Source organism: Peromyscus californicus, unplaced genomic scaffold, assembly GCF_007827085.1.
Source record: "Peromyscus californicus insignis strain IS unplaced genomic scaffold, ASM782708v3 Scaffold_8__1_contigs__length_139910024, whole genome shotgun sequence".
In the NCBI taxonomy this organism is placed as follows: Eukaryota; Metazoa; Chordata; class Mammalia; order Rodentia; family Cricetidae; genus Peromyscus; species Peromyscus californicus.
Genome location: NW_026294606.1, coordinates 91,154,127 through 91,173,165, shown reverse-complemented (window position 1 = coordinate 91,173,165; position 19,039 = coordinate 91,154,127). Strand labels below are relative to the sequence as shown.

Below are 19,039 nucleotides of genomic sequence, written 5' to 3'. Positions count from 1 at the left end.
GACTCCACCCCACCCCACTACACCGTCTGTGTGTGCATCCCCAAGGTGGAGGGAGTAGGGCTTTACACATCAGACCTGGAAAGGTCCACAGAGACACCATCTTCTCTGCTCATATGACCATCCAGCTCGTGGCCAGTGGACAGGTTTATTCAGTCCCCGAGCCAGAGCCAAAGCACCAACTCCTACAGAGCCCATGTGGACTGTCACACAAACAGTCCCCAACAGCAGCTGCCGACCCACATTGTGCCACCACAGGAGGCCATTTCCTCTGAGGGCAGGAGGCTAACACTGACACACAGGCTCTACTTTCCAGCAACTCCGCTGCAATGAGATGCAGGGGGAGGCTCTGCCCTGGGAAGTGTATCCAGATCCCCAGGCCACAGGAGCTGCCCCTTGACCATGGCTGCTCAGAGCTTCTGTGGCGTGGTCTCCTGACTTCTACTCCATGCAGCACTGAAAACAGTAGTGGGAGCCGTGTGTGACAGCCCACACTGGGCAAGTGGGGGGGACTAAGGACCCATGGGGTCCCCACATCAGTGACCCTGAGGCAGCCTCTGCATCCGGCGCTCTGGAATAACCTGCCATCAAATTCATGAAACAGACTTGCTCCCCATTCCTTCAGCTGGGCACACTGTCCTTGGGAGGCAGAGACTCTGTCCTGGAGACCATGTTGGCTAAGCTCAGTGCAAGGCTCCAGGATGAAGGCTAGATTTTCAGGCATGGCTCTCCACACTCAGAAGCCCATTCGTGGCTTCTTCCGGGGAGGATGGGAGCCAGAGAGGAGAGGTGCTTGTTGCCTGAAGGGCATGGACCGGAGGCTGGAGGCCTGGGAGGGCGGTGTAGCCACAGGTCCTGGAGTGTCCTTAAGTGGCAGCTTGGCCATGTAGTCCCGGAGGGTCTGCCGACGTTCACGCTGTACACCTTGGGCCCACAGCTCCTGTGTCAACTCCTGGGAGGGTGGGGTCCCTGGAGGCCGAGGCCAGGCCTCTGAGGTAGAATGGTCTTGGCTACAAGGGAGGCTGCTGGTATCTGGGAAGTCCAAGTAGCTCGTAAGTGAGGAAAAGGTACTAGACAGCTGAGTCCGGCGCTTAGGCCGCTTGGTCTGTGTCTGGGACCCTGAGGTCTGACTTTGATGCCTTTTCCACCAGGAGGCTACCCCACCTTCCCAGGCTTCTGCCAAGCGCTCAGTGAGCTCATCCTGCTGGCTGCACTGAGGTGCAGGGGGCGGCTCTGCCCTGGGGAGTGTACCCAGATCCTCAGGCCGTAAGAGCTTCCCCTTGGCCATGGCTGCTCGGAGCTTCTGTGACATGGTCTGGCTCTTCTGCTGCTCCATGTGGCTCAGAAAACGACGGTGGGAAAAGGTGGGGGCGGCCCAGACTGGACAAGTGGGGGCCAGCTCCATCAGGGCCTCCATCCAACGGCTACAACGGACAGTGGCCTGAGGGGTCCAAGAGGACTGGTCCTCAGGTGCTACTGCCTTGGATGCAGGGCCCTCTGGGGCTGAGTGATCACGTGGCTCTCCTTCTCCAAGACTAGAGGCTGGCTGGAGGCGTAGGTGCTGATAGAAGACGTCCCCAGCTGCTGACAGCTGGAAGAGCAGCAGTGCTGGGGCGGAGGCACAGGGTGGGGCGGCAGCCAGACCTAGACAGGGAAGGAGAAGAGTTGCAGAGCCTGGCAGCAGCCCCTCCCCACAGCAGCCCCAAGCCCTTTGTGCCCATCCCACCTATGACTGGTGCCTCCAGACGTTCCTGCAGCTGCTGCTGCCTCTTGGGTTCCAGTGGAGGAAAGGCAGAGAGGGAGTCGATGATGGAGGGCAGAGACTGAGGAGGTCCTGCCAGCTGGGGCATGGAGATCCCCTCTCCTGGAGGAAGGACAGAGAGCTAGGTATACCAGCCCCAGCCCCTTCCCCAGCCCATCTCCATGAGCCTCCCGCCTGCCTGGCTGACCTGTTATATGCAGCAGCTGAAGCTGTCCACCCTGGCCCCCCAGTAGCAGGGGCCATGGGTAGCCAGGGCTAGCTGGGGGTAGTAGGCGAGCAAGCAGGGGTGCAGACGGCAGGCCATGGTCCCACTTGAGCATTGGCACCAGGGGGAGGCGCTCATCCATCAGGTATATTGAGAACTGAGGAAGAGGGAGAGCTGGGCATGGCTGATGCCTGGCACCAGCCTTCCAATAACCCTTTCCAGGCCACACAGCCTGTAGGAGGTACCCAACGCCCAGAAGAGGTCACTCCCATCGGCATTCAAGTCCCTCTCAACTTGGCCTACCAAATTTAGAACATGTATTTCCTGGACAGGCAGCACCATCCCAAATGGATTCTCACTACAGACATGAAGAAAGCTCCCAGTGGCAGACTCCCGGGCCACCTGGGACCCTGAGCTACAGTCAACCTCTGCGTCCTCCCAGCTTCCAATCTGATTTGGCAGATGACCGAGTTTGCCTGCCCTAGTGAGGTCACATGCACAGGGACCCAACACTCCCTGGTTCCTATGGCTGTGTATCAAGTGTGCTGGCAGGAACTCTGGTGAAGCCTGAGTCAGAGCCCAGGGAGGAGGAGGCTGCTGCTCACCTGGGTGCAGATGAGATGCAGAGGAGTGCAGGTGGGACCTGGCTGCCCAAGGTACTGGGCAAGTAGCACCCTCTCTCCTTTCTGGCAGGCAGCCTCTGCTCCAGCACGGAACAGCAGCAGCCCACAGCCTGGGGGACCCTAGGGAAAGTGCAGCACGGTCAGCCAGAGTCTTCTCTGGCTGAGATGGGCCTCCTGCAGCCCATCACTTCTGGCTCTGTTGCTTCTTGCCCCCTTGCACCAATACCTGAATGTCAACCATCTTCACACCTGTGCGGTCACCCACAGTCAGCACCCGGGGGTGAGCAGTGAAGTCTGTCCAGCGCCAGGGAGAAGGATCACGGAAGGCAAGCGTCTCAGGGTCCTTGTAGACTAGCTGCAGCCTTAAGAAGGAAAGCGGGTCGTGGGTGTGGGTCGGGTCGGGTGGGGCTTAGGGGCACAAGGGTGTCGAGGGGCTGGGCTGGAAGGAAGACCATGGTTCTGCTCTGAGGTGGAAGGTTTTAGGGGGAAGTGGAATTACCCATCTTGTGGGGTCCACAGACACACAGCTCCAGAACGGCTGCAGATGGCCATCTCTCCTGGCAGGTGAGGGCTACAGGGCACAGGGCGCTATGTTATGATCCAGCAACCCAGCCTTCCTCCAAGCCCTTGTCCTTGCTAGGAAGCCAACATCTCTCACCTGAGGCTGACACCAGTGGCACCCTTCTCCACCTGCAGCACCTGCATCGGTGCTGGGGGCCCCTGCTTATCAGTCTTCCACATGGCACAGTGGTAGTCAGAGCGGACGGCCAGAAATGCTGGGAAGGACAGAAAGGTCAGGCTCGTAGTGTGTGTATAGCTGGACGAGGAGGAGGGAGGGGAAGGAATCTCACTTTCTCCCTGGACAGTGCTGGTCACCACCTGCCGTACAGGTCCCCGCAGCTGGATGTGCCCAGGGTCCTCAAGGACCCGGGGACTGCCACCTGAATTCACACTGACCTCCTGGAAGTCTGAGCCCCTGGTTAAGGACTGGGATGGACTCTGGTCACCCACCTCACTCTTCCCCTGGACCACTCTGTGGATGGCCTCAGGATCCCCACCAAATGAGGAAGGATACACAGCTTGTCCAAGGCACCTCCACTAGGGTAGACCAGCTGCCCAGACCGCGCTGTCCTTCCAGGGAGCCAGGCCAAAGCACCCCCAGTGAAGGCCTCATCCAGCAGCAACTGCTCCCACCGAAAAGCCAGCTCTTCATGCAGCAGCCTCCCCATAAGCACCGACACTGACCTGCTCAGGACAGGACCCCCAAGGATGGAGAATCGACGAAGCCGGTGGCTGAGGAAGGCCCAAGGACACCTGGGGACAGAGCAGCAGAGGGTGGCACTGGGACAATGCAGGACAAGCAGACAACCTCTTTCACAGCTACCTAGAATACACCCTACCCCGTTCCTGAACCCCAAACCCTGAATATTTCATTGCCTCCTAGTGAGTGGCCCACAGAGAGCTGAGAGGCTCCAGCCAGGCCAACCAGTCTTTTCTAGGGTTTGTGGTACTTCAGACACTGACTCCTTAGAATAAGAAGCCTTCCTGTTGCTACCCGAATTAAGTCAGACAGAGGAAGTGGACGAGAAAGCAGAGAGCCCTGTCAACACTCTGGGTACCTGGTTGTATCTGGGCCTAAGATCCACCAATGATCAATTCTCTTTTCCCTTAAGCTGCTTGGAGCTGGGGATTTTGTGAACTCGTGACTCATGACCATGGGCTGGAAAAGCCACTGTGACAAAAACCTGGTCTGTGTCCTAGATCCTTCCACGTCCCACCACCAGCCAGGCCTATCCATGGCTGCTTTCTCACTGGCTACTTGCCCCCAGGGCTGGTGTCCACCGAGGTCCTGAAGCAGCCTCTTCGCGCTGACTATGGTCATCTTTTTCGAGTAGCCCTGCAGGGAAGGCCTGTCAGCTTTGCACCCCTGGGTCTCACCAGAGAGGTGGCCGACCTTTCACCCAGCCAGTGCCACCTACCTTGTTCCCCTCCAATCTGAAGTTCTCCAGCATGAGCTTCCCCAGGGGTGCGAAGGCTATGTCCCCATGGTCCCACAAGAAGTGGCTGACCTGTGGGGAATGGCTGTGTCACTCAGCACAGCCCAGGCTGTGTGGCACAATCCTACCCAGGGACCACTTACCTGCTGAGTGACATCCAGCCCAACTTGAGGTCGGAACTGGTAGCAGTGACCTCCCCGGAAAAGGAGATCCCGAGGGGTCATGCCAGGTTCCCAGGGATCTAAGGGGAGAGAGAGGTCAGAGAAGAACCTAAGAAAGCATGGAAACACAATAGCATCTGGAGGTATCCAGAGCCTGGAATGCCTGTGTGTGTGTGTGTGAGTGATGGCTGAGGTCCCTGGAGGGAGCCCAGAAGGAGACCCTTACCATGACCAGGAGGCAGCAGGGGGAGGGGTCCTGGTGTCGTTGGCTCCCACAGCAGGTTCTTGGTCAACGGCAATGTCGCATCCTAGGGGAACGGGACAGCAATAACATGGCAGAGGTGCACTCACTGGCTATAACTCACTCGGTCCTCATGACAGCTCTGCAAAGTCACTCGCCCCAAGTGAGTGTCAGTAAAGAGAAGGCATGGAGCCGGGCGGTGGTGGCGCACGCCTTTAATCCCAGCACTTGGGAGGCAGAGCCAGGCGGATCTCTGTGAGTTCAAGGTCAGCCTGGTCTACAGAGTGAGATCCAGGACAGGCACCAAAGCTACACAGAGAAACCCTGCTCAAAACAAACAAAAAGAACAAGACAAGGCATGGACTTAAACGTAGGCAGCCAACTCCAGAATCAACCCTAAACTCCATTCACACCAGCTTTCAAAGAAGGAAACACCCAGACTTGACTGTCCACCAGAACCCAGTGAGCTCTCACTTCCTTAGTCACTTCTGAGTCCTGCTATTCAGTGGGCTAGTGAGGCTCCCAGCAAGTACCAGCAAGGCTCCCTTGTCTCAAGGTCCAAGAACCCCCCCTCCCCTCAACACGCCCTCTTTGACCTACTCTCCTGTATGTACTCAATCCCACAGGCTGGGCAGATAACGATGCCCCTCCCAAGATGCCAGCAGAAATCCTGCCCCCCTCCCCTGCCATCCCACTGTTCCAGTAGACCCAAGGCCACACTACACAGGGTCTGCTTGTTGGTACAAGCTCTCCCACCTTAACCGGTAGTTCCTGAGGTGGCTCCTGGGCCCGTAAGGACCCTGGCACAGAAACACTGGCCAATAAATACCTGCTGAATCTGGGGAGAGAGAAGGAGGAAAGAGGAGCCACAGGCTCTGTGGAGCGACTATCTCTGGATAGCAGGGTGGCCTGTGCACAGCAGGAGTAGCATCTGCCTGGCCCTCTTTCCCCATCACCTGTGCCACTGAGTGTGAATGATGAGTGGGGTACCAAGGGAAGGGCCCCATTTCCATCCTCACCTTGCAGTTCTGTGGCTGGGACCCTGGTAGGGTCAGTGCATCTCTCCAGCTGCACATGAAGGACAGGTCAGGGCCATCAGTCATCCCAAGAGGACCAGCCATAAACAATGAGGGGCGCAGACAGCTGGGGAAGTCCATCCTGGAGAGAATGTATCTAGGGTCACACATGCCTTCATTAGGAGTCTGAACAGTGCCCTCGGGGGAGTCTACTACAAAGAAGCAGGTAAGAACCAGACTATGCAACCTAATGCCAGAGAGTAAGGAGGACCTCAGGAGAACTACTCACTCCCCTCATCACAGGGGAGGGTGCTGATGGACAGGTGAGGGCTCCCTAAGGGGAGTCAGGGAGATAGCTCTGCACACACTTGGGTAGAGGGTCCAGGGAGAATGATCAGTGAGTGCAAAAGGCTCTGAGGCAGAAAAAAATGCCAAAGAGATAGGTAACCTCAGAATATACAAAGAGGAGAGTGTGGGGGATGAAGTGGGATAAGCGCCGTGCAAGACAATGACAGGCATACCATGATTCACTCCTCTGTGGACAAGGGCTGCATATTATTCCTGTTTTCCCACTGCCCATCATAGGCTTCTCTGAAAATGCCCAAGGATCGAATAAAAATAAGAACTCTCTAGAACAGCGGTCCTCAGCCCTCTTTCATAGCGGCTGCCGCCTAAGACCATCGGAAAACATAGTTACATTATCATTCATAACAGTAACAAATTACAGTTGTAAAGTAGCAACAAGGATAATTTTATGGTTGGGGTCGCCACAACTGTATTAAAGGGTCGCAGCATTAGGGAGGTTGAGAACCACTGCTCTAGAAGCATTAGCTGCTAATCAGCCCACATTTTTAGAAAAATTTAAATCGAACATCAGCAACAAGAGCACCTGCTGGGTGAGGCATAAAGGCTCTGAATTTGAGGAATTTGAGGAATTTGAGGAGTCTGAGGAATCGGTGTGTGGTTAACTTCCTCACATGTGTGCCCTAGGGGAGACCCGGTCCCGAGGCCGCCCTCCCTCATCCCAGGCGTCCCAAACAAACCTCAGCGCGGGAGCCCGCTGCTGCCCATCATAGGCTTCTCTGAAAATGCCCAAGGATCGAATAAAAGTAAGAACTCTCTAGAACAGCGGTCCTTTCTGTAGCCACGCGGAACCGCCACGTGCTCACATTATCCCCCCGCGCGCAGACTATGCTGGTTCCCATCGACAGTCTCACCTGATCCGAGGGCCAAAAAGGAGCCGGAGCGCCACTCATCAGCTCCTCAGCCCGAACGCTGGAGTATCCACAGCCGGACCAAACTGTTTTCCCGGACCAGGCCGGAAGTGCTCCCAAGAAACAGGAAATCCCGCCTTCAGCAAGGCCTCGCGGCGTCCTCCAGCGCTATCTGCCGGGCAGACAAGGAATAGGCGTGGTCGTGGCGCCTGAGGTGTGGAGTTCCTATCAGCCCGGTGCTGGTTGATCTTGCTTAGGCTTCATTAATTTTATGTCTCACGGAGCGGTTGTGAAGCTTAAACTGATTCGCTCAACAAACTGAGCACCTCTGATGAGCCATGCATTGTATTTATTGCCCATAAATCTTAAGAATCTGCTTTACAGATACCCCTGGGCTCATGTGTGATTTAATCAGGGGCCAGAAAGGAGTATTAGCCTGTAGTTCTCAAACTCCAGTGTGCACCTGCGTGCTTTGGGGGACGTGTTCAAACCCAGATGCTGCAAGGTCTGGGTGCTACCTGTAAATTGCCTTTGTCTTGTGACTTTCATGTGAAACTTAGGATGTGTGGCTCTGCTGACCGACCACTCATACCCGGAAGCTAAGAATGTCTCCAGACAGAATCTTGGGACCTAAAATAGATTCTCCTGATTCACTGTAGTCTACTGACATGACGTTCCCTCCAATGTATTTGCTAACCGCTTTGGGTTATGACTTCCTTTGTTCTGGAATTAGCAAAACTTCATAAATCTGTCTCCTCGGTGTAGAAGGTTATCCGGGGAAACCTGAATCTGTGTTTCTGGGTGTGTTAGGGTTCTCTAACAGAACAGATTGATGATTGTAGAATAGAGATTTTATTAGACTGGTTCACAGCTGTGACCTGGGTAGTCCAGCAATAGCTGTCTCATGACCGAAAAGGTGAGAATCTCGGTAGATGGTCAGTTCATGATGCTGGATGTCACAGCAGTCCCAGTCTGGGGCTGGAGTCCTGGATGATTCCTGGAGAGCTGCTGATCATGTCTGTTGCAATCCTAAAGAAGTTGGTTTGAATGCTGGTAAAGGGAATGCCTCAGCAATGGCATAAATAAACAGTCTCGCCAGAGAGTGAGAGCAAGCAGGCAAAAATCAAAGTTCCTTTTTTTCACTTCCTTTTATCTGGGTTTCCACCAGAAGGTGTGGCCCAGATTAAGGGTGGGTCTTTCTTCTTCAAATAATCTGATTAAGAAGATCCCTCACAGGTGTGCCCAGCAGTTTAGGCCCAATTAATTCCAAATGCTCAGTTGATAACCAATTTTAGCCATCATGTAGGGCCATGCTCATTCATGTTTTAGCTAAAGAGTAAGCTACCTTCTATACTCTACGTCATAAAGATGAAGGCTGCATTTGAGTCAACATCGTTCCCATTTCCAGGTGATATAGGAATCCCCTGCATGTGGCTTTAGCACCACTGACCAGTCAGAAATAGCATCATTATCCTTGTAACTTGATACCTTAAGTGTACACCAGAGCCACCTGGAGGCATGTTAAAACAGTTTGCTGGGCCCATTTGAGTTTCTAATTTAGTGGGTCTGAGATAACGCTGCTGACCCATAGCTCATACTCTGAGATCTTTAAAGGATCAATTTGTGCCGGGTGGTGGTGGCGCACACCTTTAATCCCAGCAACGGGAAGACAGAGGCAGACAGATCCAAGTTTAAGGCCAGCCTGGTGTACAGAGCCAGTTAGGACAGCAGCCAGGACTATACAGAGAAACCCTGTCTCAAAAAAAAAAAAAAAAAAAAAAAGGATCAATTTGCAAGAGGTGTGGGGAGGAGGCTCAGCTGGTAGGGTGATGGTTTAGCATCCACAAAACCCTGGTTTCTAGTCCCAGAACCACATAAACCAGTGGTGGCCCATATCTGTAATTCCAGCAATCTGTAGAAGAGGCAGAGGCAGGAGGACCAGAAGTTCAAGGTCATTCTTGGCTACAGCAAGTTGGAGGCCAGAATGGAATACATGAGGCCCTGTTTTATTGGTTTTTTTAAAGTCAATTTGCAGATTGTCAATTTCCAGCTGTACAGTTTGTATTTGGATGATGCCTGGAGTCAGATGGCCCCTTTCCACCTTCCCTTTCACAGTCACAGTCACCATTTTTCCTCATGGACTGCTGCCCTAGAGTAGGTGCCAAACAAACAGGAAGGTGCCAGGAGGCAGCAGATACCCTGCAGGAGGCCCTGGAAGAGAGCGCCATGAAGAGACGAGGATGAGCTTTGTGAGATGATGGGTCTGCTTTTTCACTGAGTGCTGCTCACATGGCGGTGTGTGCCATTCCCCAGGAGTCTGTACCTGTGCACCTCAGTAAAGAAGGCACTGGAAGCCCAAAGAAATGATGCCACTGAAGTTCAGCTCAGTGAACCAGTGAGTTGGAGTTATTTATAGGAAGGTGAGTGATCCCCCAAACAGCTGCACTGCCCCCAAGCCCCACTGCAGCATAGGTGCATAGACAGGAGCTCCCCCACCCTTTACTTACCCTTCCATCTACTGTAGACACTCCAGCATCTGCTAAGACAGTCTGGAGCTGGGCAGGATTATGTGCAGCTGAGGTAAGAGTGGAGGGAACAGCTGTCATTTCAGGTGGGGGCCTGATGACCCTCCCCACACCCTCCTTCTCTGAGGGCACTTGAACAGATTTGATCCAGGGAGGGTCTCATGTGAGTAATTACAGATTACAGTTGGTCTCTTTTCAAGATGGCAATGGCCGTAGCCTGCCCAGAGAACTGTATTCCACAACACAAGGGCATGTTCAGCGTGAACCGTCTGTACCCTTTTCTGTGGGTATGTTATAGTTTCACAAGTCTTCTCAAAAAGAGAAGAAAATTGGGCTGGAGAGATGGCTCAGAGGTTAAGAGCACTGACTGCTCTTCCAGAGGTCATGAGTTCAATTCCCAGCAACCACATGGTGGCTCACAACCATCTATAATGAGATCTGGTGCCCTCTTCTGGCCTGCAAGCATACATGTAGGCAGAACACTGTATACAAAATAAATAAATCTTCAAAAAAAAAAAAAAAGAGAGAAGAAAATTACATCAGTCTTGTTGCACCATTTCATGGACACTTTGACTTATTGGCTAGGTCACAGCTTACTTAGTTCTCAAGCTTAGAAACAGAATTCAAAAGGTAAGGGCAGAATTTGTCTGTCTGGCACAACCCCCACCCAACATGACCTAAACACTGAGTCGGCGAGAGAATGAGATGAGTTGGTTCTCTCAGGACAATGCCTGCATACTTATTCAAATTGAAAAATGATGTCAGACTGCTCCTGATAGTATTCAAGTCTGGCTTGGCAGACTGGTCTGCCTCTGAGGACCAGCTTTGCCTCATGAGGAGGTCAGCTTAGGATGCATTTTTCATAAATGAAATGACCTAAGGCAGCATCCCTATAGTTTAGGTGAAATAGATTTAAAATAGTGATTATAGTATAACAAAAAAAAGACATTTTGCCAATAACTTTGAGATTAAGAATTGGGGCTACCTAGTTTTTTAGAAATTATTTTGGGGTGCATATATGCAAAACCACTGCAAACTATTCATTTTGAGACAGGGCCTTGCTGTATAGCTCAGGTGGCCTCAAACTCTCAAATCTCCTGCCTCAATCCTCTGAGTACTGGGATCAGCTGTATACTCCTACGCCAAGCTTGAAGATCACATAAGTCAGTCCCCGCCTCCCTCCCCCCGCCCCCCCCCCCCCCCCCCCCCCCCCCCGCTGCCCCCACTGTGACAAGTTACCAGAAATCTAACACAGTACAATTTCTTACACTTCTAGAGGTCAGGGGTCCAGCACAGACCCACTGGACCAAAGTCACAGTGCGAGCAGGGGCATCTGGAGAAGGGAGAAGCTACTGTTTTGCCTCTTCTAGCTTCTGGAAGCTTCTTGCATTCCACAGCATACATCTCCCTCCATCTTCAAGCTAACAATGGCTACTTGAATCTTCCTCATGATACTACCTCCAATTTTCTTCCAATAAGGATGGTTGTGGTTACACTGGGCCTGCCTAGATAATCCAAGACATATTCTTTTAAAGTTAGCTGATTAGCCTGGCCGTGGTGGCACACACCTTTAATCCCAGCACTCGGAAGGCAAAGGCAGGTGGATCTCTGAGTTCGATGTCAGTCTGGGATAATGAGCAAGTTCCAGAAAAGCCAGGGCTACACAAAGAAACTCTGTCTCAAACAAACAAACAATAAATAAAATCAGCTGATTAGAAACTTTGATTTCCCCTTGTCAAATTCCATCATATATTCCTCGGCTCTGGGGACTAGGGTATGGATATCTTGGGGAGACCATCATTTTACCTGTCACACCAGTACTCTACTCACCCTTATAGACACTAATTTCTTCACAGAGGCTAATTCCAGGCCCTCCTGGCTTGCTTTGAATAAGCTGCAGTGTAATCTAGTAACATATATCCAACACTCAATAAAACAAACGCACTGCTGGGCAGTGGTGGAGCACACCTTTAATCCCAGCAGTTGAGAGGCAGAGGCATACAGATCTCAGTGAGTTCGAGGTCAGTCTGGTCTACAAAGTGAGTTCCAGGATGGTCTCACAGAGAAACCCTGTCTCAAAAAAAACAAACAAACAACCCACACAAGCCTATAGTGTCCAACCTCGTCAAATATTTACGTAGTGACAAGCCATTGGCATCACTTTCCATAGCCGATACTATGTAAATTGCCCGCACCTCTTCTGCCTTCATCTTATTTTTTTTCTCTATCCCCCATCACTTTAATCCCCTCACTTAAAATTACATTTGTGTGTATACGTGTGAGTGAACATGTCACGGCAGGTATGTGGAGACCACAGTAAACTTCTGGCAATTGAGTCTTTGCACTTGACATGTGGGCCCCAAGAATTGAACTCGGGTTCCTGGGCTTGGAGGCAAATGCCTGCTGAGCCATCTTGCCAGTCCTACTCCGCTCGTTTTAAATAACTGACACCTTGTGGTATTTTCCAACCCAAACGCAAGTTTTCTGGGAAGCGGAGATAGACAAGGGCTAATCTGGGGCTAGCTCGTACTTCTGTTTGACTTCCAGAAGGTCCGGCGAGAGGTTTTACAGCGCCATATCGGGCCGTCCAAGGGACAAAGACCTCGGTACAGGTAAGGGGGCTAAGATGGGCTGTGGTCTGGGAGGAAAGCCCGCAAACCCTCAGCCTTCCACTCCCACGCGACAAGAGCAAAGGAAGACGGTGGGAGCGCTCACGAGACCTGCCCTCGTGCAGCACAGTTGGCGGGTGGCGGGTAAGAGTCCGCACCACAGCTCGGTCAGACAAGCTTCTCCATTGGCTGGTCGCAGCGTCCATCACAGCTCCGCGGTCTGTCATTGGCCGGCTCCAGGCAGAGGCGGAGTTCATGATCAGCTGTGTGCCACATGCTCCACGTAAAAAAGGGCGCGGCGCGAGTTCTGGTGTGGCCATGGCGAGCGTGGACGAGGGTGGGCGCAGGAGGCCTCGACTGGCAGCGTCGCTGCAGATCAGCCCCGGACCCTGGAGGCCCTCGGGAGACCAGGAGTCCACGGAGGCTGGGGGCAGGGCACCTGGGACCCCTGAACCTGGGGTGGTTAGGGAGCAGGAGGCCCGCGAGGAGGCCTGTAAGGCCCCGAGGGGCTCGGTCCTGCGCGCGGGGGCCGCGGGCGACTTCCTTATGGACACCCGGGGGCTTAGCCTGCTGCCCAGGGACCCGCCCCCAGTGCAGGCGGTGGCCCTGCTCACTCAGTGCGTGGCTAACCTGGGCATCTCTCTGACCTTCCTGGAGGACCAGACCGCAGGTGGGGCCTGGGACAGGTGTGTGTCTGTTGTGGGGTGAAGGAGCCACTAATTAATGCAGGAAGGTCAGGCTTCCTCCAGTGACCTGCTGAGCTGGCCACGATGAGCCTGGGGTCCCCGAGGTAAACCCCATTTACAAAGGAGCGAGGTGAACAGCTTGAACGGTCTGATGCCTTCAAGGCCACAGCTAAGCAAATGTCTCCATCGGCCACCTCTGGGGAAAAGGGCTAGTTTCACGCAATCACAGTTGTCTGGGTTGGAGACTGCACCTTGCTCATGGGGAGTGCCACTGTCCCGAAAAGGATTGCACACACCTGAAGGAACTTAAGTGTGTTCGTATCCTTGGATCAGGTGACCCAATTCTGGGATTTTTTTTTTTTTTTTAACCTGCTCTTGGGCTGTTACACCTGAGTTGATGGTGTTGAACCGAAAGAGCTTTTTAAGAGGAGGGTCCCTGGAAGAGAAAAATAAAAGGCTGAGTCTGGTGGCAGGCAGGAAGCTGTCCCATATGGGGTGGGGAAACTTCCTCCTATGCTACCTCCCCCAAAGTGCCTACCCTTCCTGTCATTCATGCTTGTTCCAGAAGGCTCTGTGAAAGCCAGGTTGAGTTAGCAACGGGGGTTAGCGTGGAAAGACTCAAACCACCTGCTGACTGTAGAGTGCCCACCTAGTGTGCTAGACCCTCCTTGTTGATCTGGTTGTCATCTGTTATCAGGGGTCAGGAGGAGGCTTAAGGGGAAGGAGGAGGCTAGGGTTGATAAATCCCCACTAGAAATGGTAGAGATGGGGCTGAGGGCCAGGAGTCGCCTTCCTCAAGATCTCTTCCCCAGGTCCAGACTCCTCATTCTCTGTGTGTGCAGAGCTGGATGGGTTGGTCTGTCCTGCGGGAACAGGGAAAAGCAAGATGGAGGCCAAGCAGCAGGCAGCGCTCTCTGCCCTTCAGTATATCCGGAAGCATCTGGAAAGACCAGGTAGCCAAGGCCTGACTGGGGTGAGCCACTGTGGGTGTGTGTGGGGTGTGTGTGCATGTGGTGTGTGCATGTGGGGGTTAGGAGCATATGGTAGGGTGTGTGTATATGTGGTGTGTGCATGTGGGGGTTAGGAGCATATGGTAGGGTGTGGGGGGGGGGGAGGGTGGGAGTGTATGGTAGGGTGTGTGTGGGGGTGTGTGTGGGTAGGGGGTGTAGTGTGTATGGTGGAGTGTATGTGTGTGTGGTGTGGGGTGTAGTGTGTGTGTGGTGGAGTATGGGGGGTGTAGTGGGGGTGGGGTGTGTGTATGGTGGAGTGTATGTGTGTGGTGTGGGGAGGTGTAGTGTGTATGGTGGGGGGGGTGTGGTGGGGTATGGGGGTGTAGTGTGGGGGGGATGTGGGTGTGTATGGCGGGGTGTGTGGGGGTGTGTGTTTGTGTGGTGTGTATGTGGGAGGGTGGGAGTGTATGGTAGGGTGTGTGGGGGTGTGTGTGGGGGTAGGGGGTGTAGTGTGTGTATGGTGGGGGTGTGTGTGGTGGGGTATGGGGGGTGTAGTGTGGGGGGGGATGTGGATGTGTATGGTGGGGTGTGTGTGTGTGTGGGGGTGTAGGTCTACAGCCCCATCTGGGCGTCAGCATGGAGAAATGGGCCGTCTCTGCTCTGATGTCCCACACTGGAGCTAGGGAGCCCAAGAGCAGCTGCTGGTGGACTCTGTGCCTGGAAGGTGGAGACTTGGCCTCCTCTGCTGGGCCTCCCAAAGGATGGGAAGACTCAGCACCCGTGCAGCTAGCTCCTCTTGTCTCTTTCAGAGCCCCCTGTGACTCCCCGCCGGTCTCTGCTCACCTCCCTCGGCACAGGTAGGCAGGCGCTTGGCTCGAACCCTGGTGTCCGCTCTCAGGGCAAGAGGGCAAGGTGGGGGAAGCATGACTTGTGGGTCCTGCACTGTCCTCTGGTCATTGCGCAGAAAATATCCTGACCCATGAGCAGCGCTGTGCAGCTGTGGTCAGTGCCGGCCTGGACCGACTGCTGAATGAGAGCTCGCCATACCAGGCCTGTAAGGGGACGGTGGCCGCAGTCATCCTGGAGAGGGGTAGGAACTGCCCTGCCCCCACCCCAGCTCTACACACAAGCTCAGGCTCCTGGCCTGAGTCTTCTGTCCCTTCCTGCACAGAGGTCCAAGGCACGGTTGGTCACTCCAAGGAGACCTACGAGCTGGTGGCGCTGGGCACGGGCAGCAGCAGCTATACCGGCTGGCTGGAGTTCTCCGGCCGACGGCTCCATGACTGCCATGGTCTGGTCATCGCCCGCAGGGCCCTGCTGAGGTGAGGAGCAGGCAGGCGGGGGTCTGCGGCAGGCTGCCTAGGACCATTACCCCACCCCACCCCCTGCCTGTCACTCCCAGGTTCTTCTTCCGGCAGCTCCTGCTGGCCACACAGGGGGGTCCCAAGGGCAAGGAGCGGTCCGTGCTGGCCCCCCAGCCTGGGCCTGGACCCCCCTTCGCCCTCAAGCCCGGGGTCTTCCTGCATCTGTATGTGAGCAACACCCCCAAGGGGGCAGCCCATGACAGCTAGTACGTGCCTGGGGCCGGTGGTCCATCCCTTGGTTTCATTGTGGGGGAGCCAGGGTGTAAAGAGTGTCCTGATTCTGGGCTTCTGGCCCCCTCCCCCCACCTCCACAGCTTTCCACTGGCCTCAGAAGACAGTGACCTGCACAGATCAGCCTTCCGCCTGCAGGTCCATGTCTGTGGGGAGCTGAAACCTGTATCCTATGCCGCACCCGCCCTCCGCAATACCCACGTGGGCTGCCTTTCAGCCAGTGACAAGCTGGCGCGGTGGGCTGTCCTTGGGCTGGGCGGTGGGCTGCTGGCCCACTTCCTGCCACCACTCTATGCCACCAGTCTTATCTTAGGTGAGGGGCACAAAGTGCTAGGGCAGAGAATGGGCTGTGAGTGGTGTGAGGATATGGTGGCTCAGGCCATGTCCTGTGCCTTCTGCCCACAGCTGACCCCTGCCATGACCCTCCAACTGTGAACAGGGCCATTCATTCCCGGCCTAGACTGGACAGTGTCTTGGGGTCATGTCTTCCAAATCCATATGTCCGCACCACCTTGCACCTGTTTGCTGGGCCTCTGGTGGCCCCCTCCGACCCCATGCCCAGTACCTGCCATGGCCTGAGCCTCAACTGGAGCCTGGGGGATCCTGACATCGAAGTTGTTGATGTGGCCACTGGATATGTGAAGGCTGAGTAAGGAGGGCCCTGTGGGACTGAGCCTTAGCAGGGTGCTCATGGGTAGGTAAGAGCACTGTGGTGACTTGTGCCTCCTGTGACTCTGATAACACAGGCACTGGGTAGGAGGAGATTGTGTGAGTGGCGTGGGCAGGCCTGCCTATTCCTTCCCAGTGACCACTGCATGTCTTCTCAGGGCCAGCATTGGACCCCCCTCCCGCCTCTGTAAAGCGGCCTTTCTCGCAGCGTTCCGCCAGGTTGCCAAAGCTCTGGAGAAGCCCCAGCTCCTGTCTCTGGATACCTATGAGGCTGCCAAGGTGGACTTCCTTTCTCTCCAACCCTTTCCTCCACTCACAACACTCTTAGCAGACAGACGCCTCACTCATCCTGTCTCCTCCTCTCCACACTAGGCTGTGCCCTACAGGGAAGCTCGCCAGCAGCTCTCTCTCCTGCTGGACCTGCAGGGCCTGGGGGCCTGGCCCTCAAAACCACTGGTGGGTAAATTCAGACACTGATCCAGACTTCGAGGGACAAGGACCCTAGTGGACTTGGACCTCTACAGTGGGAGGACCTACTGGGGGCCAAGCAGGGGGAGGTGGAAAGCATAGTCGGGGAGGGCAAGGCTAATTGGGGGGGGGGGGGTCCGGCAATACCTAGTAGTTGAAGAGTGGAGACTCTTGTATGTCTAGTTTGAATAAAGAAATGATCCCTAGTAGTCTGTGTGTTTGGGTGTGCTGAGGTAGTGGGTCATTGTGAGGAGCCTTTCATGCCACCACAAGTGGGTGCTCAGACCCTGCCCTCCAGAACTGCTCTGCCTTTATCCAGTTTGCAGACCTGAAAGTAGACTTGGGAGGGTCCGAATGCTGACGCAGGTCCAGGTGGAGCAGGAGGGCGGTCTGGGAGCATTTTCTTGTCTGTGAGGCCCGAATCCCTTCCTTTCTGAGGATTAGGCTTGGGGAGCTAGGAATACATGGGTCCTATGCTGGCTCTTGTGGTGTTTTGTGGGTTAAGTGTCCATATTGAAGGATGCGGGGTGGCAGCAGGCACCGGGAGTCCTTTCTCTGGGACACTTGGCTGCAGAAGCCCGCTGCCCACTGTGGAGAAGCCAGCACTTTTCAGTTGCAGGGTGGATGCTGCCTCCTCCCTTCCCTCCAGGGTGCCACAGTGGATGCAGAAGGAAAATGGTTGTATCTGCAAACCTGGGGCCCTGCCAGTTCAGGGAGCTGGTGTTGGCCCTGCACCCCCATTCTACAGCCCAAAGCTCTCCGCATCCCCCTCCTTTCCTGGTTCAGAGCACACTGACATGGAGAGGCCCGGTTAAGCTGGTCAAGGCTGCTGTTGTTGATGTCTAGTGTTCTGTGGGAACATGGCCGGCTAAGGGATGCACACGTGTCCTGGGCATCTGAAGCAGTTCTATGGAGCAGCGTTTAACTCGGGGTGGGTAAAGAGGGACATGTGCAGGACATGGCAGACCGGAGCAGCAGTGCTGGAAGGTATGAACTGGCATTCTTCTCCGGTGTGGACACAAGTGCTTTGGTGCCTGGGCCTTCAGATTGGAACCAGGGATTAGAACATTGGTACTCTGGTTCTGCCTTTGGGCTTAAACTAGAGCAGCCCAGGCATTCAGATAGCCAATCAGATGACTCCCCAGCCTCAACAGTGTTGCTCATTCTAACAACCCTGTGTCTGTGTGTCCTGTTGGCCTCTTGATCTGTCTCTCTGTTGGCCATTAACTGATACAGATGGCTCCTACCAGAGCTGTTATTCAGGGCCAGGTTGGTCTCTCTGTCTACCTTGTGTCCCATGGTCAGCCTCTGAGCCCGTGTGCACACTGGTAGACTTGTGGAGAGAGATACCAGTCCCTGTATCTACAGGTCACACGTCTGCAGAGTCAAATGGCAGCAGATCAAAACACCATGGCAGAAAAATCCATGTGTGCCTGTTGTTTGTTCCTTTGGGGGGGCCCATCACCCATCTCCCAAATAGTCACTCATGGAGGCTTAGTCTTAATTATAAAGGCCTGGACTTAGCTTGGCTTGTTTGTTGCCAGCTTTTCTTAAATTAACCTGTCTTTTGCTCTGGGCTTTTACCTTTTCTTACTTCTGTAACCATTCTTACTCTGTTGCTGGTCATGTGTAGCTGGGTGGCTGGCCCCTGATGCCCTCCTCCTCCTCCCTCTACTTCTTCCTCCCAGATTTCTCCTTCTATATATTCTCTCTGCCTGCCAGCCCCGCCTATCCTCTCTCCTGCCTTGCTATTGGCCGTTCAGTCCTTTATTAGACCACCAGGTGTTTTACACAGATACAGTATCACAGCTTCACAAAGTTAAACAAATGCAACATAAGCAAAAGTAACACACCTTAAAATATTCCCCAACATGTACCTGATTTGTAGATTCCATTGCTCCCTAGACAACCCAGCCTGACACCTATTTATATAGTGTTCATGCCTCACTCTGTATTATAGATGATTCTGAGAGGAACTGAAGCATGCAGGAGGGAAGCTCTGGGGTAGAGCCCCTTTGCCAGGTCTAGCTCCCACCTTGCCAGGCTGGGCAAAAGTTATATGAGAATACTGTAATGTATTTTAGTATTTTTGTTTAGATTGATATACAAAAGTGATTGGTTGGTTGATCTTCCCCTCCCACAGCCTTCTGTCATCTTGTCGGTCTCACCCCACTCCCACCCCACCCCTGTCCCAGCCTCACTTCCTCCTCCTGCTGCTGCTGCTTGTCTTTTTAACCCTCCCCTGAGGAGACTTTTAATCCCCCTGAGATTGAACATTTCCACAGCTACTAAGGAAATCAGTGTGGTGGGTTTCTCCAAAA

General features: G+C 54.1%; 2 protein-coding genes across 7 annotated transcripts; one reads left to right on the top strand and one right to left on the bottom strand.

Moving 5' to 3' along the window:
* Positions 1–101: 101 nt before the first annotated feature.
* Taf1c (TATA-box binding protein associated factor, RNA polymerase I subunit C) lies at positions 102–7,351 on the bottom strand. Of its 5 annotated transcripts, XM_052727557.1 has the most exons (15): positions 7,220–7,351; positions 6,006–6,144; positions 4,972–5,053; positions 4,728–4,825; positions 4,567–4,656; positions 4,411–4,484; positions 3,663–3,901; positions 3,439–3,555; positions 3,246–3,363; positions 3,087–3,158; positions 2,814–2,949; positions 2,570–2,707; positions 1,947–2,121; positions 1,724–1,861; positions 102–1,641 (listed from the first exon to the last, which is right to left on the bottom strand). In XM_052727557.1, the coding sequence occupies exons 2-15, from the start codon at positions 6,141–6,143 to the stop codon at positions 734–736; spliced, it is 2,523 nt and encodes an 840-aa protein (XP_052583517.1). In that variant the 5' UTR covers position 6,144; positions 7,220–7,351; the 3' UTR covers positions 102–733. The 5 variants fall into 5 exon arrangements, with proteins under 5 accessions (XP_052583517.1, XP_052583515.1, XP_052583516.1 ...); XM_052727555.1 differs by having other exon boundaries at positions 3,246–3,555; XM_052727556.1 differs by having other exon boundaries at positions 3,246–3,555; positions 6,006–6,159; positions 7,220–7,338.
* Positions 7,352–12,639: 5,288 nt separating this feature from the next.
* Positions 12,640–16,795, top strand: Adad2 (adenosine deaminase domain containing 2). 2 transcript variants are annotated; one of them, XM_052728221.1, is made up of 10 exons: positions 12,640–13,020; positions 13,849–13,989; positions 14,796–14,843; positions 14,951–15,076; positions 15,158–15,308; positions 15,389–15,556; positions 15,665–15,894; positions 15,987–16,230; positions 16,409–16,529; positions 16,623–16,795. In XM_052728221.1, the coding sequence occupies exons 1-10, from the start codon at positions 12,669–12,671 to the stop codon at positions 16,725–16,727; spliced, it is 1,686 nt and encodes a 561-aa protein (XP_052584181.1). In that variant the 5' UTR covers positions 12,640–12,668; the 3' UTR covers positions 16,728–16,795. The 2 variants fall into 2 exon arrangements, with proteins under 2 accessions (XP_052584181.1, XP_052584180.1); XM_052728220.1 differs by having other exon boundaries at positions 14,951–15,308.
* The last annotated feature ends 2,244 nt before the right edge of the window (positions 16,796–19,039 follow it).

Excerpts from the sequence above, each read along its gene's own strand:
- Taf1c (XM_052727555.1), bottom strand. The coding sequence starts at position 6,143 with ATGGACTTCCCCAGCTGTCTGCGCCCCTCATTGTTTATGGCTGGTCCT. Across the intron at positions 5,054-6,005 it reads CCCAGCCACAGAACTGCAAG|GATGCGACATTGCCGTTGAC; the intron begins GTGAGGATGGAA and ends CCGTTCCCCTAG. Across the intron at positions 4,826-4,971 it reads CCTGCTGCCTCCTGGTCATG|ATCCCTGGGAACCTGGCATG; the intron begins GTAAGGGTCTCC and ends CTCTCCCCTTAG.
- Adad2 (XM_052728220.1), top strand. The coding sequence starts at position 12,669 with ATGGCGAGCGTGGACGAGGGTGGGCGCAGGAGGCCTCGACTGGCAGCG. Across the intron at positions 13,021-13,848 it reads CCTGGAGGACCAGACCGCAG|GTCCAGACTCCTCATTCTCT; the intron begins GTGGGGCCTGGG and ends TCTCTTCCCCAG. Across the intron at positions 15,895-15,986 it reads TGCCACCAGTCTTATCTTAG|CTGACCCCTGCCATGACCCT; the intron begins GTGAGGGGCACA and ends TTCTGCCCACAG.